Source organism: Sylvia atricapilla, chromosome Z (genome assembly GCF_009819655.1).
Source record: "Sylvia atricapilla isolate bSylAtr1 chromosome Z, bSylAtr1.pri, whole genome shotgun sequence".
Taxonomy (NCBI): Eukaryota; Metazoa; Chordata; class Aves; order Passeriformes; family Sylviidae; genus Sylvia; species Sylvia atricapilla.
Genome location: NC_089174.1, coordinates 18,440,032 through 18,463,713, shown reverse-complemented (window position 1 = coordinate 18,463,713; position 23,682 = coordinate 18,440,032). Strand labels below are relative to the sequence as shown.

Sequence of the window (23,682 nt, the reverse complement as noted above, 5' to 3'; positions counted from 1 at the left end):
AAATGTTTGCTGACATAGATTTTCAAAGTACACCCGTAGGTTACGCTTGCAGCCTGAGGTGCTCACAGAAGTTTTTGTAAAATCTGCCCTCAGACAGTTTTGAATATTTTTGTCTGAAAGTGGTTGGTATGTCATGTTATAACTGTGACAGACTATTTTGTTTCTTAAAAAGAAAGGAAAAAAGAAAATCTTCAGTGTTACTTCGAGAATGATTTAGCGATCTTATATATATATATATATATATATATATATGCTCTTGATTGTATATCACAGTTTTGAACAAAGATTTGAATAAAACCATAATGCTAAAAAGAGAAAAAAAATACTTAGTTTCTTACTATGTAGCTTTATACTTGGAGTATAGTAAGAATGTCAATAGATTTTAGCACTTTATCATTACAAGAAAAGAGGAGAAGGCAGTCCATCTCCACTTCACCCTGTATATAGCCTTCAGAAATCATGTTCTTGTTTAAAAGTGTGATCAAGAGGCCTGGAAACACAGTAGAAATAGAAAAGAAACAAAAGAAGAAAAGTCACTGAAGGTCCAGAGTCTCTGACCTCAAGTCTTCACATAACCTTGCAGGGATTGTTTCCTTCCCAGCTATCATCAACAAAATGTCAGGTTTATGATGCCCATCATAAGCATCTCTCATTGTGGATGAGGTACACTCTGTGGAAAAACAGATTTTAGTCTATGAAACTTCATGCTCCAAACCATTACCTTGCATCCTTCACAGTGCACTATAGAAGACTGTGACAAAACCCAGTATTTCAGGTGGCAAGGAATAATAATGTCCAGGTCAGTGGTAGAAGTTAGAAATAGCATTTTGCAAAGCCAGCCTTAGGCAGTTTTCAGTTTGAGAGGAAGTTTAGCACTTTGGAAGAATTGCTCTGTCTGTCAAAGCTGAGTCCACTTAATCTCCTAAACTTTAGTATTTAATAAGAGCCAATGGACAAAAGGAGTTTGTGAATCTCTGATGGATTGCGCCAAGATTATGTACTTAGAGAATGTTAAACGGGTAACTTGACCTTGGGAATCAGATCTGACCCAGAACCGTCTAACCACTTCTGCACATGTATTTTATTTTGTGAATTTAGCTAATGTTGAACAATCAACAACAATCTAATAAGTGCAATAATTTTAACTGCTATAGAAAATCAATGATCTTGATTTTAGAAACAAGCTTTACTGCCTCATAAGTTAAACTATGTGTAGCTTTTGAAGACATGTGCTACAGTCTGTATTCCTCTAATTTCTGGTAAATGCTTTTCTAGTTCTTTAGAGGAGTATGCATTTTTTTGTAATGAAAGCCAACGGCTAAAAGGAAAAAAAAACCTCACTTAAGAACTTCAGGGAAGATAGAAAAGCACTGTTGAATGTGTGCCTGCAAATGTGTGTGTGTATCTGCAAGTATTCAAAGTATGGTAGCTAAAAGATGTTAAGAAATTCATAAATGCTGTTACAGTCAACAGAGTAGTAGCAGGACTACCACTGGGAATTATTTTCTTGTTTGCAAAGCCTTGATGGGAAGAATAGCCCCACAGACAGAATGAAGTAAGTATCCTTGACTTAAGGGATTTTTGGCATCTAGAAGATGCCAACTCCCTTTTTCCACTGCAAACGAACAGAGAAATTACTGAACAAAATTGTTCTCAACCGTCTCTCCCCAATATCAGGCAGAACTAATTTTTTTCCAGTGGCTGCTCTATTAAATTAAAAATGTCACTGTCCGGCACATCATTAAAGAGAATTCTTGGGTTTATTTACACTCCCAGTTGGTCAAAATTCTTGTCTTTGTACTGCTGTCAGCTTGCAGTGAAGAGAAGGTTAGAAGATTAGTCCCTTCTAACCAGACTTCTCTTCTGAGGTGCTGACTGTTATACTAGTACCAGGTAGCTTTTATGCCTTTCTAAGAGTTCCCTGGCATTTGGAAGGGAAGTATTTAAACACAGTTACATAAGGAACATATGTAAGTAGACTTCAAATGGGTACCACTAAAACACTCTTTATGAGCCAGGCTCTTTGGAATTTCTTTGATATGCACTTGACATAAATTAGAGGCGTCAAGGGTCCTCCCTAGAAAGATCAAGAGAGGCTGAAAGCCTGGGTAAAGGCAGTCTCTGTTTTATGCCATTGATTATCCTAGTGCCTCCAGGCAATGTGTTTCAGTAGATGCAGAGCATTATTGATCCACACCATGGAAATAATCAAATTGCTCATTTTTCATCAAACTACTATTGCCGTGACCTTTCTTTTTATCATTTTTCCTAGCATCTAACATGCACACCACAGGAGCAATATGGTCTTTGCCTTAAAATAGATGACATTGTGTTGAGAAATGTCATAAAAAATGGCTGACTTTACCATGAGGTCATCATAATGAGAGCATGTATTTCAGTTGGAACTTTTCTGTGTCAGATGGGATACATTTGAGAGACCAGACCTCCTGAAGTGTGAAAGTGATCTAGAGTAGACTCTAAATGTTTTTAAATACATGTGTTCTGGACAACATAATTCCCCCCTTGTCTGCATACCAGCATGAACAGGTGCTTGAAGCAGCTAGGCGCTTTCTCCCTTCTGATCTCTCTCACAGGACAGGGTGCAAATAAATGTTTGTGTACATGGGTATATGTGCATCTGTGCAAGCACCAGGCAGCACTCAGGAACAAGTTAAGTGTTCCACAGAAAGAAAATGTTACCCTTCTGGGTCTCCATTTCTTTTCAAAGCAGTAACAGATAAAATCAGTAGTTATTTAAGGTCTAAGCAGGACATTTTAGAGGTTTGTAATTGAAAAAGGCATGAAAGAGAAGACGTTTCTGTTTTGCACTCCAGTGTTGCTGCCTGTGTTTGCCCCATGCCACACTCCCAGGGGCAGCAAGCCAGGCTTTGTTCCTTCCCTTCACCTCTTCACAGAGCTGGAACCACAAACTCCCCGTTCCTCTGCGCAGAGGAGTGCTGTGCTGCTGGGGGCTGCAGCCCAAGGTTCTATTTTAGGACTTGATGTGCCTGTGTGGGAGCACATGGCAGGTTGGTGCTGCTCGGGGGCATGGCAGCTCTTGGTTTGTCACTCCGGTAAACACCAAGAAAAGCAAAACAAGGGGTTGTATTAAGTTCACTTAAGGTTAATTCCCCACAGCAGAAAGAGAGCATGACTATCAGTTCTTCCAATCAAATTTTAATTGTAGGTCTGTACTTTTTATCACAGCTTAGGAAAAGGGATATTTTAAAGATAATTGAACCATTCCTTTAATTACTTTAAGTACCTTGAGATAGGTGTGGGCAGTTAAAGGATGCATTCTTTCCTCCCACAAACACTGACATAAGAATTTCTAAGAGCTTTACTTGCATCCTAAGGTCATAAAATGATGCCTACGTCAAAATGACAGATTTAAATGCACATTTCAAGCTTTTCTTACTGAACAGAGAGTACTGTACATTCCACCCTTCAACTGATACAGATCCTATTTACTTCTTCTAGTTAGTTAATTAATTATTTTGGTATATTTTGTATTTAATATTAGAAAACATGGAGGAGAAGGATGGTGTTCTCTATTATATTCATTGCTAGAACTCATTTGAAGGATGTCTTTATAGCACTTCTTTCTTGTGTTCTCACAAGAAGTGAAATAGCTGTAAATAGTGGCAGCTTAAAATCTTCACCCTTGGAGAAGATGACTGTGTCTCAACTAGGAAATAGGGACTAAAAATTTATTGGGTTTTTTTGTTGTTTGTTTTGAGGGTTTTTTCTGCATGATAGCTTGAGTGGTTGAACAATGTGTCACAATAATCTTCCTGCAACTTTTCTCACACACAATTTCCGTATTTCCAGATGCTTTTCCTATAAGTGTGGTGCAATTTGCAGTGGTTATCAGCAGTGCTCCCACATAAATGCAGCAGACATTTATTGGGAAAATAGGCAGAAAAATGACACTGAAAAAACAGAGGCCACAAAATTCAATATTCACCACTGTGTGAATGAAATGAAGAGAGTCTAACAAAGTTGGCTGTTGAAGGATATACAACTTAGTTAATAAATCATGTTGGCCCTTATTCCTTGCTTTCTTCTTTTTTTTGCCTTGCTTTTTTCTTTCTATTTTTTGAGATGAATTACTCAAAAAAGACACAGTTGCTTTTCGTGAAAATACTTCTAAAACCCTCTAGCTTATTCCAAATTACTTTCTCAGCTAAACTGTAGCATATATTTCCTATTCTAGTTTTGATGAGATATTAGAGCACAAAAGTTGATGGTCAGTACAGCTGACAAAATGACAAACTGTTTTGTTACCAGAGAGAGGAAGAAAGAAAGATGATCCCTAAAAATAAAAATGGTCAGTTAAGAAATCATTTGCATCTTAAGCAAGAATAAGATTTTTAGACAATATGTGGAATTTTAATATAATTTATCGCTTTGTTCTTCTACAAAACCTATTTTCCAAATATTTGTAAATACATATTCAGTGAATATGGCAAATCGTTAGCCTAACAGGAATGCAGCTCCTGTTGTTTAAGAGAAACATTTTTACCCATCAGTCACAAGCTTTTAATTTACATAGCTAGTCTGCGTTTGAAGGTAAGAGAAAAAGAGTATTAGCTCTTTTATATATCCTAGGTTCTAGAGATACATCTTTCCATTTCAAATATACTTTTGAGCTAAACTGTTCTTAATCAATGGCAGAATAGTGAGAATACAGAGCCATGTCTTGTTTTAATATAATTATCACAGCAATTTGCCTTCCACTTTCAGAAAATGCTATCATTAGCCTGATCAGAAAACCTGCCAAATTGCTACCATTTCTTCTTTTATATTACAAGGGGTTCATTTTGAGATTTGAAATTATGGTTTTGTGATTTGAAGAGGAATGAAAATATCCAATCCTTCTCTTTAAGAAAAATTCTGTAGCCTTTTTTTTCTCTTAAATTACTATAATTTGTTCAAGTACATTGCCGCATATTAAAAAGGAATTGCTGTATTTTTTTTAAGTTTTATGTGTATAATGTAGGAGCTGCAATTGATACATCTCTGTGAATAATGAAGATTTTAGATTCATGAGATCTGTGAATCCCATTAAAAGGAAACCACAGCTATCCCACAACAAAAGAGGAATAGCATATATTTCACTTTGCTTTTCAATACAACAATTTTAAAAGTCTGAACAATACTACTTTTGGCGTATTCCCCCAGCTAACTAGGATAACAGATCCATTATGCGTGCAAATGAAAGCATCTGCTAAAACACACATACACACAAAAAAGGATTTTTATACAAGCTAAAGATTTTGCTTTTCTAGTTTAACTGTTTATTTGCTAAAAGATTTTTATCATCCAAGCTGATTTCTCTGCAGCAGTTCCAGGGCACTGGGCTGAAGATGGAATTTTCCAGAGTTAATGAAATTGTCCTTGTTTTTAAAAAGCACCCACCTGACCATGTCGTTCTGTAATAGAAAGATGGGCCCTCAGGTGCTAATCAACAGTTCAAAAACATGGTAAGACCAACTATTAAGGAAGAATGCAGTGTGAACTGGTCGGCACTTAAATGAATTTAAAAGAAAGAAAAAAAAAAAGAGGAGGAGAAATTATTTTAGAAGCATTGCTCCCTGGAACTTCCAGTTATTTTTGCCAGCTGGCAACTTTTGAGAAAGACTTCTCTGTTAGTTTTACATACCATCATTTTGACAGGTATTACAGTAATGTGCTCAAATTATTGTTAATGTAGTCAAATAGGAAGGAAAATATTCAGTGTTATTAATTCAATAGGCAGAAAGTAATCTGAAAGAATATTTATCACCATATAAATTACCACTGTCATTTTACTGCATCTGGGTCTTTATTAACTGCAATTTTTAGAAGAACAAATTTTTGAAATGTGTATAATACTGGTAGTATTTTTACCTAGAAATATTCTGTAGGTGGAGTGTAGAAGTTCATCTGAAGAAATGGGCAGAATTAGCAAACCAAATAACCAGCCAAACTGAAGGGCTCCTTTAAAGTGGTTTGGTTTGTCTGATTTAATAGAAAAATAAACTCTCACAATAAGCAAAGAGAACTGAGAATGAAACCTTTGTTACTTACACAACTTCAGGAAAAAATAGTGTGTTGCAGAAAACGGTGAGTCCTCAGAGAGGTCTGAAATAGTTGTTGCTGGTTTGCAGTAGACTGGCAGTTTGAGGCAATAGCACTCACGTGAGAAAACAACCAGAACAATGAATTTCATTCCTTTCAGATGCGATTTAAACAAGAACTGTAAAGCAGCTATACTCTACAAGCAACCTTGCTACACTTTCTGAAATCCTTCCAGAAGTGCTACCATGGAATATTAGAAGATTTGTGTATTCCATTTATTTCAATTCACATGTCAGAAAAGATTACAGATAATTCTGTTTATCTACTCCTTCCCCTTTACAAATATAAATGGGTAATTAATTGCTAAAGTTTAACACAATTAAGTCATCAAATGTCATAATAATAGCACATCAAAATATACTTGCCGATTTCATTATTTATGAGTCTACAAATTCAGTGTTTGTATGTGGGTGCCTGTGTGATTTTTTTTCTTTTTTTGAATTACAGCATCCTCTAAGTCAAAATACATTTTTTTCTCAAGTCGTAAGGGACTTTATTTGGTGTATAGGATATTGTCCTAATATTGGTAGTGCTGTTATTTTGTTAAAGTCCTAAACAAGGGTTCTGCCCCTGGGCATGAGGGCAGTCACTGAAACTCTGTGGAATATGTCTGCCTTAGCTGATCAAGTGCACTCCACAAAAAACGTTTCCAGAAATCTTTAATTTTGTTATGGCCACAGGCAACTGTTATAATTAGGCCACCTGAGAATATAATTCATTCAACTATTAGCAGAAAAAGAAATTGAAGTACAGCTTTTATAAGACACTCACTTGAGGAAGCAAAATACAACTTAGAGAGAGACTATGTGAAAATGTTTTGATTATAACTATAAGTGTGTATATATTGGATTTTTTTGTAAAACATTAGAGCAATAGAAACATAAAGTATTTTCCATCATTATGGATATACACAATGACTATAAAGTCATTTCTTTGACGGCTGCATACAAATTTGGCATTCATGCAATACTGCTCTATATGTACTGAGACAGACATTCACACAAATTTCAGTAGCCCTAACGCGGCAATACCACTCCATAGGTAAAAATGTCAGCAGTATTGTAAGAAAGCCCTTTGGGGAAAAATCCATTTGCATTTCTTCTGTGGGAAGTTGATTTTGTGATATTTTATATGTAGAAATGTAATGATAATACTTGTGCTGTTTTCTAACCAAACTGTCTGTATGGCAGCCCTCAAAATATTTTGGTCTGAATGTTACCTCTCACCTGCTAATATTTCCCTAAAATTCTTTGCAAGTACTAGATTTCTAAGATTAAGCTAGCAGTTCTATGTATTATTAATGCCTTTCTGTGCAGATATTGCTGAGTCAGGGTATTATAAATTGGTCTGTTACTTTTTATTAATGACTGGTCTATAAAGTTGTGTAACTGTGGATACCAACCTGTGTTGGTCAGAAACCAATGCCCCTTCCAAGGGCTAGGCTAGATACTCTGTAGAAATTATTTCAGCAGTCATCCATGAATGGTGGTGTGAGGGACGCAAGTAGGTTTTTGTATGAAGTTATAGTAATGCACCTTTGCACTAAAACTTGCACAGTTTTGCAAGCTTTAGCTTTATTATATATATAACTGCTTATTGGTTTCAGTTATTGACTTGGAAAGTCAATTTTTCTTTTCAATTTTTAAGTGAGTTGGTCATGAAACTGAAGTAATTTAGATGTAAAGATTTTTATGTTTTGTTATTGAAAAGAACCAATAAAACTCTTTAGTTTAATGCTGAATACTCATACACTCTGTAGAGCTGCATAAAACTTGCAGTTCAGATGATGGCTCTACTCTTGCTTTTCAGCATTGCTCTAGATAACACCACACAGACATTTTGGGCACATTTTGATAGCTTTAGAGTCAGAACTGCATTCTAAGACTGACCTTTGATGCACCTATAGGAGGAGTTTTGGAGATCAGTAGGAAATCTTACAATTCTTGGCAATTTAGTGAAAGAGTATTCAGTCCCAGAGAAGATTTCCAGGACATGGTATCAACTAAAGACAAGCTGAGGAAAAGTAACTAGGAAAGTCCTGTTTAGGAAAAATCCCTATACGTCTGTTTCTGTTGCTGAGCTGTGAATGAAGGTATCAATCTCAATAATAAGAAATATCTAGTTTGGCTGATGGTTTCAGATGTAAGCTCTAATTTACCTTGACAGGATTAGGAAAACTTGAATTAATTGCTTGAATTTACTAAGATCAGTTGTAGAAAAATAATGAAAACAAAAGGCTAAAAAAAAAAAAAAAAAGAGAGATCTTAGCCCTTTGGAATAATTGGATTTCTTTAGAAATTCCTAATTTTAGATTTTAGAAATTAAAGAAAACAATGCTGAAATTATCACTAGAACCAAATGACACAGCACATTTAAAGAGGAAAAAAAAACCCTAATAACTGTTCTTGCTTGAATTTTGAATTTTTCGTGAAAACTTGTAGAAGGTGGCATAACAGAAATTTCTGAAGATGTTCTGTGTCAGACAAGTGGTGTACCAAATCAGTACATACTGGCAATCAGACGAGATGAGTAAATATAGCATGCCACATCCAAATATGAATGAATATTTTATTGTGAGTGGCTTTCAGTTTACTCTAAGCCTGAAAAAATCAGCTCATAAGTGTTAGTTACTTTATTCTGGGAACAATATTTACAGATTAGTGGGGTTTTAATGCTGTCTGTTGTGGGCAGATCATTTTATTTAAAGGGAGACTAAGAGTGTTGAGCACTGATTTCCCATTTTTCTCAGTATTTCAGCTGCATTTTGTGTGTACATAGCAGAGTGAGGATGAAAGTTCTGCAAAGAGGCATTCAGAAAACCCTTTTGCCAGTGTTCCATTTCTTATGGACTAGAATGTTCACATGCTCTTGTTCTTCTTTCCAAGAGAAACTCATAATTGTCAAATGAGAAATTTTCTCCAGCACTGATAATATTTACCTACACACTGTCATTAGATGAAGAAGAAGTTAAAGAGGTCTCACCTCAGATAGCACTTGTCACAAAGTCGAATACATTTTTCTGGGAAATAGGCAATATGTGTTCATGTGTCTTTAAGGAAAAAGTATTCAGAATTATGACTTCTACGTAAATGGTCTAATTGAGTTAAAGAGAAATTGTACCATATAGTCTTGCCATGTAACCCATCTTCTCCTTTGTTTTGTTTTTTTTTTTTCAATCTATTCCTTGGACTGAGATAATTTTAATTTTTTTTTTTTCAGAAAAAAAAATAGTTTTCAGACCAGTCTTTGTTGTTATTTTGGTTTTTTGTTTGATGATCAGGATTTGCAAAAAAACCTATTACTTTCATTCTTAATGATACTGGCTGCATTCTTTCATTATGTGTTAAAATATAATTGAAGAACTATTCAAATTCAGATAAATGATTATGTATTAGAAAAATCTAAGTAGTTTATCTGCAGACAGTAGCCTTTCTTTTGACAACTCAAAAGATGAAGATTAATGAAAGTTCTGTGAAAGAAAAATATAGCATTTACAGCATATTAAAATGTGGAGATTTTTAGTTTTCATTCATTGAACACGAATGTTTAAGCTCAGAAGGGAAAATTGTGCTGTTTGTATAATGAACTTATTTTGGAAATGACATTCAGTACTTTTGTTTTATCACCAGCCAGGCTGATCTTAAAAGGAGACAGAAGCTTGTGTTCTAATGGTTGGGCATAAGACTTCTTTTCATCTTAATCCTACCACTAGGGAAATGATGGGAAACAAACTAACAAAGTCAACTTAGATATTACTTTTCGCATTCATTAACAAAGAATAGAAATTTTTTTCTCTTTTTCCTATTTTTTGGATAGTGCAGTTTTAGTCCAATAGTACAGAGAGTTTTAAATACTGAAAAGTCTATCCTGACTTGTCTTATGGTGAGGAAGAGGTATCAAAATCTTCTGATAGGGAATACTTTTTTTCTTGTCTCTGGATCTAGGTTGGTTGTCCCATTGAAATTTTTTTTTCTCTTTCTTCTGTTGTGTAATCTTACATTGAACTTAGTTGGGCATAATTTTTAGCTCTGCTTTTTATGCTCAGAATTAAAAGCACTTATATTTAACTTAAAGTTATATATATTCAATCATTTATCAGGAAGCTTGGTAAGATAATTTTTTCCTTTATCATGAGATTAAACTCAGTTTTTCAAGCTCAAAGTAATTTCTTTCTGTAAATGTTATGGTTCCAAATACATTGATAGGATTTGTCATTACTTTGCTGTTTAACAAGAAGTTATAACACAAGTTGATGTCTAGGATCAAACTAATAATTTAAAATACTTATTTAATGCTCCAGTAAAAAATGGAGAAAAGCTCCTACTCTTCAGGCTTTGGTCATAAAACAGCTGGTTTTGTCAGTGGCACTTCTTCAATGGTTTTATCTGCCTTCTTCATATTCATGCTTATTTTGTAACTGTCTTTGTCACTGATGCCAAAAGCTTCCCTCTTCTGTTTAGCAATTGGCAACAATTTCTATAAAATATTATTTTATTAGTAATAATTGTATCAGAAAAAACTAGGACAAACAGTTAATATGAGGTGGTTTGCCATAGATTTCTCCATAGGTTTTAAGGCTAGAAGATAGCATTTTAATGTCTCTGTCTTCCTGAGTGTCATGGGCCATGCCTAAGTTAGCCTGGTAGTAAATATATGAGCTTTAACCTAACTAGACTATACCTTGTGTACATGTCCTGAGTCCAATGCACCGGGACGTGGGGAGCATTTACTACCTTCCTGTGTGTAAGCATCAACTTTGTAATGAACTCACCTTATTTGTTTCTTATAGCAGAGACTATGCATATGACACTAGCTCTTAAGCCATAATATCCATGCTATTCTAACAAATAATGCTTAACAGGTAAGTGCTAAAACATTCTATGTACTAGTTGTATTTGCCACTATCTAGTAGGTAAATAATGCATCTTCTTCAAGTTTCCCAGTAAGAAAGAGCAAAATAAGCAGCTGTCGGTTGTAAGCCTCTTTGTTGTGGCTGAGTTCAGCATTAACAGAAGTTTCTGGTAGCGTGATAGATTCTGCCATGGGTCTCTACAGCATAACTCTAATGAAAAGGGACTTTTGACTATTTTTTGGATAGGCATAAAATAGCAAATTACTGCTACTTTAGGGATTCTTTCCTTCCAAGCAATATTTCTGTGAATTGTAGCTTACAGTTTGCAAGTATGTATTCAGCTGTAAATATCAAATGTTATGGGGGACTTGTGCTATCTCTGATTTCATTTTGATTTATTAAAAGTCACTTCTTGTTTCTCAACACTGAAAGATGTTACTGTAACATAGCAATTTGCCAGAGAAGTACAGTTTGTGCTGTGAAGTTAAACAAGTTTTCTATCCAAGTCAGTCTCAGCTAGATGAAACTTCCAATGAAGATTGAGTATTTCTATTATCAAAGTAGAAGAACTGGATATTAAACTTTTCATTTATCTTTGTCGTTGGGTGCAATCACTGTTCAGAAGGAAGCTCTCCTTGTTATCTCTTAAGGACAAAAATATTATTAGATACTCTGGTTACCGTGCTTTAAAATATTATTCGCAAGACAGATCTTTGTAATGGTAGTAAACGTTTCAGTCTGGCTTTTCACTTTTGGCCTTGAATGTGGAACACTGAGGAAGAAAAAGCAAACAATGCCATCAGTTGTCCATGCTACTCATGTCAGTTTTTCAGTAACTGTAGCATCAGTGCATTTTGAAATGCCCTGCTGTTCAGCAAAGATTTCAAAGAGAGCCATCTAGAAGTCATGGTTCTTTGGTTAAGCTTTTATTTCTCTAAAGGCTGAAGAAAGCTGTTTACCTCTGTGATATGAACTGCAATCATCTTTAAAATAATTGACAAATTAATCCCCTCACAGCACTGCATTTGTAAAGGTGTTAGGTTTAACTGAGTTTGTCTGATTACCTTGTCTTATGAAGAATAAAGGTGCTAACTTTGAAGTCCTTTTTAAAGAGGGGCATCCCAGACCAAACCATCTTGTATGTTTTATTTATTGATCCTAACTCTGCAGTGTTATCTTTACAAAAGAAGGCTAAAATAATGTCTTTTGCCAGTGATGTATGTGAAGACATGCAGTGCTTTTACCTTTTGGAAAAGGGGACATATAGGAGTAATTGATGTACCTGATACATAGAATAATTAGTACTTTTTCCTCATCCTTAGTCATGTTATCTATTACTTTTCATTGCAGACCTGCTGATAGCAACCATAAAGTGCAAGTTCATTTCGGTAAAGTTAATTGTGGAGTTACTACTTAGCATTTTTAAATGTTTCCATAACTGTACCGTAAATTGATTAATAGATGTAATCCATTTTCATTTTCCAAACCAAAAAGAATCTCCTATTTTCAAATGTATGTCTGCTTCAGCAACTTTGAGTAAATAGCTTCTACTTCAAGTTAGAAATCTATTACACTGGGCAGCATTTTGTTTAACCAGGATGATAAAACTTCTTCCTTTACAATGAAATCAAAGCATGGGGTTTGATTTAGGGTTTTTCCATTCTCTAACAGACATTGCATTCTGAATATTTATTTTGTGATAAATGCATCCAAACCTATAGTAACAATGAGAAGTCCCATCCTACAAGTCCGCCCAGGAGTCCAAAGTTTCTACATTCTTCTAGCTTGCCAAATGTTACCCTTTTCATTCACTTTCTGCTTATCACAGGTCCTGTTCTTCTGTTGCAGGTGAACGAGGCCACAGTGGAGCAGCTGGTGCAGCAATATCCACATATAACCTTCAGTACTGTGCTGCAGGATTGCAAGAGAACACTGGAGCGGGCTTACCAAATGGGCTGGACACCCAATATGTCTTCTGGCTCCTAACCTTCTGTACCAACCTGTTCCATTCTGCTGCATTCAGTAGATCTAATGGGGATTGCAGAAGGGTTTATTACCTTTCATATGATGCAATATAGTTGTGAGTTTACAGAGGTTACAGTAAAATGGCAAAAGCTGTACACTGACTTCAATGTACTGTACAACTAAGTACAAATACTGAAGCAAAATTTTAGAAATGCATTGTGGTTTTGTTTGCATAAAAGTTATAAGAGGCTTTGGCAAATTTCTTGAAGTGGATTCCTACTAGTTCTCTGGATAGTTTGAGTTATAGATGTTAAGCTTGTTTTCCTCTGTTTACTTTGCCTTGGTCATGTGTGTTTCCTTTGATCTGTAAATGGTAACTCAGTGCTAGCACCAGTGCAGTTGATCAACAGATGCCTGTGTTGAAACTGGGAACTAAACTTGATGCTTTTTATTTACTAAAGCTATGCCAGAGATTTTAAGATACAGAGTAATAAGAAAATCTAAGAAAATCTAGTCAATTACTAGTTCTTATCAACATTTTTATTATTTTTTTTTAAATATTATAATATTTTCTTTCTATTAAAATCTTTCCACCTTGACATTTTAATCATAACCAGCTATACTTCATGAAGACAAAGAATAATTGAATACACCAACCATCAGAAATTAGTTGGCAATGATCATTATATTTGGCAGAAAAAATTAAGTCTCTGTTGTATATGAGCTTGTCTTCTCTGACTACGCTGTTCTGTTGATGAATTGGAAAATTCAGATAAATGTCACTCAATAACAGGATTCCTCTCATTCCCTGTGTGGTTTTATTTTAGAATGGATCTTACAATGCAGACAGTGCTTACCTTGAGAAGGCCATCTAAATGTGAGTCATGGGTATCATTTTAAAGGATCAGATGCTTCTTACTACAGTGTATGCAAGGCACTACCCAAATTAAACACAAAAAATGATTAATTATCTTTGTGGGACTGTTATGATTTAACCCTAAACAGCAACCAAGTACCAGACACTCTCTCTCACACATTGCATTCTAAGGAGTTAAATTTGAGCAGGGAATTGTGAAAATACAGACATTGCAGTTTCAATTTGAAGTTGCCTTAACCTTTAGAGTATTACAATTCGGTTAAGAATGTTGTCATGTGGATATTTGTTTTTCAAAGGTTACAGCATTTTAATCCAAACTATTAAATACTTAAGCTTCAGCTGAAAATTTGCCATTTTTGTCAAAATGTTTTGCTAATCCAGAAGGCCTAATGCAGCATAACATAGAGGCTTGTTTAGTATGGCTGTATAACTCTGTAAAGCTATTTGTTGATTTCCATGGCATAATTTTTTACAACAGAAACATCAGCTCATGTTACTTCCAGTGAGGATGTTGAATGTTTTCTTATTAGACTTTTCAAAATGGGGATGAACCAATTTCTCTGGAAAAAAAAATATATCGTAAAGATTTTGTTTAAAATAAGTGGTAAATACTTGTGAACATGTGTAATGCTATGCTGTTTATTTACTCCAAAATGGCAACAATATTTTAAGAATAAAGCTAGTGAATTATATTGCATATATAGTACAGAATCTTAGTCAATTTTCTTTTAATGTCTCTTCATGAGTGCATTAAAACTATTCACACAATTTGTAAGTTTCTATTTTTTTGTGAGACCTTTGATCTTGCAATAAATTGTAATAAGAAAGACGTGATGTTTTCTGTTTATCTGTGCAGCTCACTGTACTTAGACTGTACTAACAGAGTCTGAAATCTCCATCGTTGAATAGACAGAACTCACCTGGACATGATCCTTAGTAAACTGGCCCTACTGTGACTGACAGAGTTTAACTAGATGACATCCAGAAATCTTTTTCAATCTAAAACGTATTGTAACTTTACGGATTTTTTAAATGTGAGTCTGGTTAGTCATCTCTTTTCATTTCCGTCATTTAAATCACTTTTGCCTTTTACTGACTGTTCATCTCTCAGTTTTATGAACATACTAATCTATAGATCTCACCGTGACTAATTAATTTTAGCTTTATGTGGTATAAGAACTAATGGAAATACATTTTTGTGGTTGCAGTGTTGACACAGATAGTTTCTTAATTTTCTAGTAGTTTTGGAGAAATAAATAGTACTGCACGCTCTTTCATCTTTAACATGTCATGGAGGGGAAATGTCATTCTGGAAGAAAAGCTATTGCCTCTTTTAAAAATAAAAATTACCCCTGTTTTTTCATATACAAAACTTAGAGTGAACTCAAAAACTCGTAGGCAGCTTCTAGATTCCCTAGGTCAAAAAGGCATACTTTACTAGAAAAAAAATCTCCTTTTTTCCTTCAAATTCTTTGTGGAAACCTGCTGTTAAGATAAGGTAACCTGTGGCTCAGCACTTGTCTTATCAGAAACATTTCTTGGATGGGCTTGTTCAGGCTGCAGGAAAGGTTAAGACAAATTCTCAAGTGTTTTCTTAATTAAAGAGTAGGTAGTTGTAGGAGAAAGACAGATAATGTTTATCTTCAGTGATTCACTCTTTAGATCGAGGTGTAATTAGGGCTTAAGTCAAATTCAGATAGTTCACCTGGTGGTCATTCCACCCATCTCTCACCACCTGAAGGCTGCGTGGAGGGGAGTGTTCTCATGCAATTTGTCTCACCAGGGGGAATGGCTACTGTGATGTTTCTCATGCAGATTCAAGTTCACTTTGCCCAGGCTCCCAGATTAGTGGGAAATATAGTGAAATGCCAAATCCAAGATGGCATACCTCCATTCTTAGCAGGTGCTCTGTGTAGCACTAGGGATATTTTAGTAATCTTTGAACAGACACGAAGTATATTTCTCTTAAAAATACTGAAACTGTGTAGTTGAGCCAGTATTGGATGGGGTGAGTATCTTCAGGCTTACATGTGAATGTCCTGATACTCCAGGTGGGAGTTTTACACCTGAGCCAGTTGTGCAAGGAGTATGCATGGACATGTCAGAGTTTGTCTCACTTCACACGATCTGCTTCTTATCAGCCTCCTCTGTTACCTGGCTCAAAACCCAGTTTACTGCCAAACAAAGCTTTCTTTGTTGTGGCCATCCTTCGCTCATGGTCATCCTCCACTGGCTCTCCCTCTCTGCACCTCGACTGTTCTTTTGCCACCACACATCTGAAAACTCTCCTCCCCTCTTTGGTTGGGGTGCAAATCTGCTCCCAGCAAATCACCTGCTGCATTTTCCAGTGGCTGGCTCAATCAGACTTCCATCTCTCACACTCTCCCAAAAAGGACAGACATGGAGCTGTTGGAGTAAGTCCAGAAGAGGCCACCAGGATGATGAGAGGGATGTAGCACCTCTCATTTGAGGAAAGGCTGAGAGAATTGGGATTGCTCAAGCAGAAAAAGAGAAAGCTCCAGGATGAGGTAGCTCTGGCCTTCCAGTACCTGAAGCGAGCCCACAAAAAAGATGGAGTTCAACCAAACAGTTGATTTTTCAGGCTCTCAGCTGGATTCCTCATGAGCTCAATGATGTCCATCCAGATTATCAAGATAAATATGGCCTTGGTGATACTTCTTATACTGTGGTGTTGAGAGGAGCAATATCAAGAGAAGCAAGAGGTCACAATACACAATGGTTTTATGAAAACAGTTGCCCAAAACAAACTTTCCTCAGGTCACAGCATCTTGAACAAGGAGAGGAAAAGGACTGTTACATCTAATAAATAATTATGATAGGATAGGATAGGATAGGATACACTATTTCTGTTGAAAGGCACCTGTAGTGACCAACTAGTCCAACTATCTGACAGCACTGCGCAAGAAAGAGCATCATTCAAATGCCTCTTGAACACTGACAGTCTTGGGGCCTTGATCATCTGCCCAGGAGGCTTGTTCCAGTGTTTGACCACCCTCTCGGTGAAGAAATGGTTCCTAACAAAATAATGCATTGCAAAACAACAATGGTAAGAGCATGCATGAAAAGAATATGATGATACCTGACCTTGTAAATGTTCAGATTTGTATTTTAAAGCAGGTGAGGGTTTATGCTGCTTATTTATGAAACCCCATATTATCAGGATCACTTTAAAGCAGATCCATTTAAAGAGTCCATTGCAATAAAATATTTAAAGCAATGTTAACTTGCCTTCTGTAATTTTTTTCTTACAGCTTTACCCCCGAGTGACCTGCAATATTGGCAGTATATATGTGACTGAGATTTTTATTTCAAGTTCTGATACACTTAGAAGCAGAGTTGTGAAGGTGTTATTTCAAACCAGACACCCTGGGCAATGCTCCAAGCTAGAGCATGTGCAATATACCATAGACTGGCACCAGTGAAAAACCAAATAATTCTTTGTGATAATAGCTGTGCTTCGCCAATCTAAACAGGGTAGGTAAACAGTCAAATTTTGTGACTCATGTTTTATGGGTTCTTATGTTTCCAAGTCTTGTTTTACAAAAAACCTCCCTGTGCTAGACTCCTTGCATGTATTTTCCACACATGCAATCATTGCAGATTACATGAGTTGCTGAAGAACTGTGAAAAAGTTCAGATGTTCTTCTTGATCTTTGTCTGCATTAGGCTCAGATTAACACAAACAAATTGGCTGAATTACACACAGCATTGTACCTGTGGTTGCTTAACTGGAGATACTTTCACAAAGCTAGATAGATTATTTCCATGGTAGCATGGAAATAAAGGTCTGCCTAAGAGCTACATCTTCACATCTGTTAAGAGAAACTGAGGCAAAAATTCTTTAGTTTATGTTTAAGGATGGGTTTTTCATAAAGGCTGTCAGGATTATATAAGGTAAATCCAAGTGTTTCAGCTTTATTAAGTTTTACTAATGGGTTGTGTTTCAGATTTATTTGGGGGCAAAAATCAACAAAACCAGCAAGCTGAAACTGTTTTCAATATTTGGACAGGTCTTTCTATATAAAGCTGATGAAAATGTTTGTGTTAAATGAAAATTTGAAGTCTTAAAATTAAAAAATTTACAAATGAAGATTATTGGGCATTTCCAGCTGCTGTAAAGTTATAAAGACTCCTGGACTGAAAATTTCATAATCTCATGCTTTCATCATGTACCCTATTGCAAACTGCTACAGTCTTTGGTGTTTTTGAAATACCAACTTTTAGAGAAAGCTGCAAGAATACTCTCAGCAGCACTGACTCCCAGTGCACACAGTTAACATGTCCCAGGTGCCTTGCTCTGGCTTCTCCTTGAACCAAGATCAGCATCTCAGTTCTTACTTTTGAAGGACTAAAAGATCATCTTTGTGCTGTTGTTTTAATCTCTGGTCACCTCTCCGGACCATGTTATGTGAGTCATGGTCTCTGAAGCAATATAAACTAAACTGCTGTAAGGGATAGGCATTTTTTTCTCCAAGATAGGCAATAGTATTTATACAAAAAGCAAAATGCTTCATATCCTTCTTTCCTTGGAGACAAATGAGAAACAAATGCAGTGAATGTTAATCACCTGGCTTGAGTCTTTCAAAGATGTTCAAATACTGAGGTCAATGAAAAAGCCAGAAAATTTAAAAAAAAAAAAATCCTGGAGAGAAACAAAGCAAGGATTTGCTTCCTGATTAGGGAGCAAATAAACCTGAAAATCTTTAATAGCAACCAAAAAGGTTGTAGCTAAAACAAAATTGCTTTCTAATGACCCTGCAGAAGTTTGAAAATAACTCCAAAGTCCAAAAGCCTTCATGATCTTCGCAACAGTAATAACAGAAGAGTTTGTTTATTAGAAGTTGCCTTGACTAGGCGCTGTATTTTCCAGGACACAGGACTAGTTTCTGTGCCTGCATTTCTCCTGAGAGCAAGGGCTGTGCCAGGAGCACTGCTGGACTCTCAGGTCACTCTGGCTGTCACTGGGATGCTCCTGGCCTGTGACTTGTGGCTCTAACAGAGTTCAGTGCTAATGATGCCCAATATCCATCTCCCTAGGTTCCCTGGAAGCAGCTGTAGCTTTCTGAGGGCAGGAAGGTCGAATGGCACAGGCATGAGTGGTGCTGTGTCTGTCAGCCTCAGCAATGGAGAGCTGTCCTGGGCAAGTTCAGTCTACTGGCATAGACACAGCCCGTGACTCCTCTGTTGTTTGCAGGGCGTGGTTGTCTTCCAGAAGCTGCTTCTCGGTGTCATGGGTCCCAGCTCACAGCCCTGCTTGTGCCCAGCCCTGCCCAGAGCCCCTTGCTGCTGCAGGGGGTCTCACTCTGCTGGGCAGCAGTCCTTCCCAGCCTTCCAGAGGAGCGGTGGCCAGGGAAAGCCCCTCACCTGGCCAGGAGCCATGGGCCAGCTCTGCCCTCGATGCAGGATCCCTCCTGCCTCTTTCCCTGGCTGCCAGGCCGTCAAGAAAGGATGCCTGTGGGATGGGACAAGGCACCAAAGGTTCTGAGCCAGTCTGACAGAGGGTACAGTGCTGAGGAGGCCACATCACCATGAGGGTTCCTGGATTCTTACAGAGCAGGAAACTGCTGACAAACAAACCTGCAGCTTTATCCCCACAGCTTGTTCATGAGTTGAGCTTTCCTGCTGTACACCAGACTGTCACCAATCCCCTGTAGGGTCTGAATGAATCACCACTTTCTAGCCAAATTTTCTGAACAGAGAACTTAATTTAAGGAATATTCCTGCATTTAGTTCTTTCTGCAACACTACAGATACTGATGTTCTTTTGCTAGCATAAAGAATGAATCACCTGTTGACGTTTCTGTTTGAATAGATGCCACATCCTCTATGTTCTCTTGTGTGTGGCTTCAGAAACAGTTAACAGCAGGAAGACTACTTGTATTGCATTAGCCAGAGATAGCAGGAAAACGCATTTATGGATCAGTCATTTGTTTATGGATGCAAAGTCCTTCAGGGACTGTCACAAATTCCCAACTGTCTGTGAGAGCCAGATTTTTGCAATTGCATCTCTGAGCTATCTGCAAGGCACATAAAATTATATATATCCAGGCAGCTCTCTGTGACTTTGCATCTGCAAAGGATTGAGAACTCTTCCAGCAAGGATATGCAGTAAATTAAGCTCAAGAAATATGCCCATGAAAAAATTGCCTCTGAAAAATAACTATTTTGGGTAAATCGTCCATGGGGGGAAATCTCCTTAGCAGAGGTAGAGTTGAGCAAATGCAGATAGCTGTAAAATACTGAAATTATTACCAACCCTCAGAAACTTATTTTTCCCACCTTTGTATGTTTGTCTGTACTCATCATTTTTTTCATGGAACCTCTGTTGATATTCTCGAAAACTGGAGAGAAATATCGTGTCTGAGTCTATTTAAAAACAGACACAGACAAAAAATAAACCACGCAAAAAACCCCCCCACAAACAAACAAAACCAAACAAAAACAAAACAAAAACAAACAAACAAAACCCCAAAAACAAACACACAAACAAAAACCACACCCACACAAAACCACATGAACAGAATGAGGCAAAGCCCACCAAAGCTATCTAACTTTCTTAAATGTTCTGCAGTCCCATCTATCATGGCATAAGGGTAAGATCTGGTACTTCACAGAAACAAAGATGCCTTGGATAGGATCTAAGTAGGATCTTTGCCAACAGGACAGAATAAGTTTGGAAAGTGGCAATGGCAACAATAAAGGAAGAGAAATTTTCTGTAAGATCAGCACATCTCTTTGTTTCTAGTCTGGGAAATTGCCCTTTATGCCTAGAAGAGGATAAAATTGTATTACCATAATGTGAACACGTGTGAATAAGAGAAGTAGATTAATGAGAAACAAACAAATATACAAACCCACAAATAAAATATTAATTTAAAAAATAAAAACAAAACAAAAAACACCCTTGATACAGATAGTGACTAAAAGGTAACTCTATGCATCATCTGGCTGTAACAGGCAAGAACCAGGGGTATAGGAGGAAGGATATGAATTTCAAAAGCCTCTGCATTTATATGAGTAAGTCCTTGGAACATATTGGAAAGTTAACAGGAGGTGACCATATACTTCTCAAGCTTGCATCAATAAAAGCAAAAAAATAAGGACTTCTTGCTGCATGTCCTTCCCTCCTCTTGTTTGGTGCTGTCTAATGAAGGGAAAAGTCTTTCTCCTGACAGAAAGCACAAGTGAAGTAAATAAAATACAAGTGATTCATAGATTGTGCTTCCTTTTAGGATGTCTGCAAAACCACCAGCCTAACTTGCTGGCAACTGCCTTTCAAGGACTGATTTTTAATGTATTGAGTCACTGGAGTCACCCCTGAAGTATTGTTTTTAACCACAGTCTTCAAGGCTCAGTTAAACTCACATCTAAAACCATTGATACTGCACTAGCATTTTTATATCCATTAGCTAAAACACAGTATGGAGCCCTTCGCTCTCATTATAGTGATCTAGTTCTTACATATGTGTTAATGAGATTTATCATATTAATTACACCTTGTTCTTGACCCTATGCTTAGAAATACTTAGTGTTAAGTACTAAGTACTCAGTATTAACTTTTGTACTAGCATCAGTATTGGGCTAATACTCATTAATACTGAATCTCCTTTGTAGCTGAAGTCACAAAGCATTAAGATCCACCAAAAGCTTATATGAGATAGTAGAACTGCTACCTTTCTAATTTTGAGCAAACTTTGACTTAATTCACTTAGATTGAAGTGCCCATAGATGCATTGGGCATCTCTGAAAATTGTGTTATCTATTGTAGTCTCCAAGTAAACAAGATACAGGAGCTAGCAGCTGGAATCACTAGCCATTATGTGCCACCTCTGCTCTTGGATTGAGGGATCAGGCGTGAGGGAGCTGCTGAGGGCTAACCATTCAACAATCCATCAAAGCGGAGATATGGATTTGCGTCCACTCTTAAAGCTGACCTCTGTGCTCCTTAGGTCAGAATTTGCCCTTCTAATGTAAATAGTCTGAGTTGAGGATCTACCTAAAGTTCCACAAACACAGGTTGTCTACTATTGAGTCTAACCTGAGCTACATCAGTTTCTGCAGACTGAGGAAGCTGAAGCTTTTAAAGTCTGTTAAATGTGTAGCTTGTATAAAGTTCTGGGTGATGAAAAGAGCAACAAGGTCTTTCTCAGGTCAGTCAGAAAGTGAGAAAAGAGTTAATACTACTTTTTACAAGTTTCCAGTGAGCCTTAACCGTGGCTTATACAAAAGAAAACATTTAGAAATTATTGTAACGCTAAAATAGGGCTATCTCTGATAGCAGTGAAGACATGGTTATAAAGTAGGTATTTAATGTAAATTACAGTTAACCTTTACCTTAAATCTTCAAACCAAGAACACAGTATTAATCAAGACAGATTTTTTTAACGTGCTATCTATTTGAGCAGTTGGTTTATTTCATTTTATGAGGAGCTGTCGACACTACGATATTCATACTTCCAACAAAACAAATGAAAGACCATCAGAATTTGATGCCTTTTGTACTTTAAGTGGTTACAGAAGTAAGCCTTCTTCTCCCAGTGTGTTCTAACAAGAACGGTAGAAAATCACTTAATCCCTTCTGAATGAAAAAAATAAGCTGTTTGCTTCTGCTCTCTTCCTAGATGCAATTTCTTCTCCATGTGCATGTCCCCTCCAACCCCAAAAAATTCACTATCATTCATCTCAGTATATCATCCTTCATTCCTTACTATATAAAACTAAGGTTGGTCTCTCCCCTTCAATCTGTTCAATAGAAAAATCAAACAATAAAATGGAAAACCAGCAAAGAACCTGATACAGAGCCTCATTCCACTGAAATCAACAAGAACAAGACACCTCTGCAGCAAGATACATTACATGATCCACACACACCTATTCCAGATCAATAGCAGACAGACTACTGTGGCTGTCGTGACATTCTCTATGAGCTTTCTGGTTAGCAAAATGCATTTAGGGAAAATGAACCTATTAAATAATATTTCTGGACATTCTAACACCCATCAATCTCAATGAATTTTGGCACTTGAGTATAATTGATAGGCCACATTCCTCTGCTGCTCTTTCTGCTCAGTTTCAGAGTCCTTCACTTCAGATTTCAAACATAACAGATCTGGGGGAAAATGAATCTTTTATTTCAATGGTGCATTTAATAAAATAATGAAGACAGAAAATCCCAAATTCTCTTCTTCGGCCATCTGCAGTTCCATCTCTCCCTCCTAAATTCTGTTCTACCTATCTTCAAAGTTAAATTTCTTTCATCCCTTGCAATATTTAGCATCTTCCCTTCCTGTTCTATTCCCATTCCACTCCCCCAAGGAAAAAAACGACAATTAGGGTCAGTTCAGTGCAGTAGTATATCTTCCATTTTGAAAATGCTTCTCCATTTCACTTTGTGGCCCATGGCTGTGAAAAGTGGCATGGTTTCATGTTCCTAATAGAATAAAAATTACGGTATGCTGCTTTTTGCTACCATTTCTTCATCCCCTAAACCATAAAAACAATAGACCTTTGCCTCAGAGAAATTATCATGGTGATTAGTTTGGTGACATATATCAAGATGAGCATTTTTCTCTTTTTTCACCTCACAAACCTTCTCAATTTCCAATCAAAATTTTAAACTGATCTTTCTGTAGCATTTACACTGACAAGCAACTGGGCTTTTAATAATTTACCCATGTTGCTGCAAAGAGGCGGGGAAGGACTGCAAGTTTAAAACACAAAGGAGAAAAGTTAATTTAAAGTGATGTTTGGTAAAAAGTCCCCTTTGAGATCCTGTTGTGTAATTGAACAGATTAAGAGAACTGACAGTAACTTCACGGTATGCCTAAGTGGAGGTCTCTACGGG

General features: G+C 36.7%; 1 protein-coding gene across 1 annotated transcript in view; it reads left to right on the top strand.

The window, feature by feature from the left end:
- FBXL17 (F-box and leucine rich repeat protein 17) overlaps nucleotides 1-14,640 on the top strand; it is a 275,881-nt gene extending 261,241 nt beyond the window's left edge. Inside the window, exon 9 of the mRNA XM_066339699.1 lies at nucleotides 12,824-14,640. Within this exon, the coding sequence (XP_066195796.1) occupies nucleotides 12,824-12,961 (138 nt within the window). The 3' untranslated portion in view covers nucleotides 12,962-14,640. The remainder of the gene's footprint in view (nucleotides 1-12,823) is intronic.
- The last annotated feature ends 9,042 nt before the right edge of the window (nucleotides 14,641-23,682 follow it).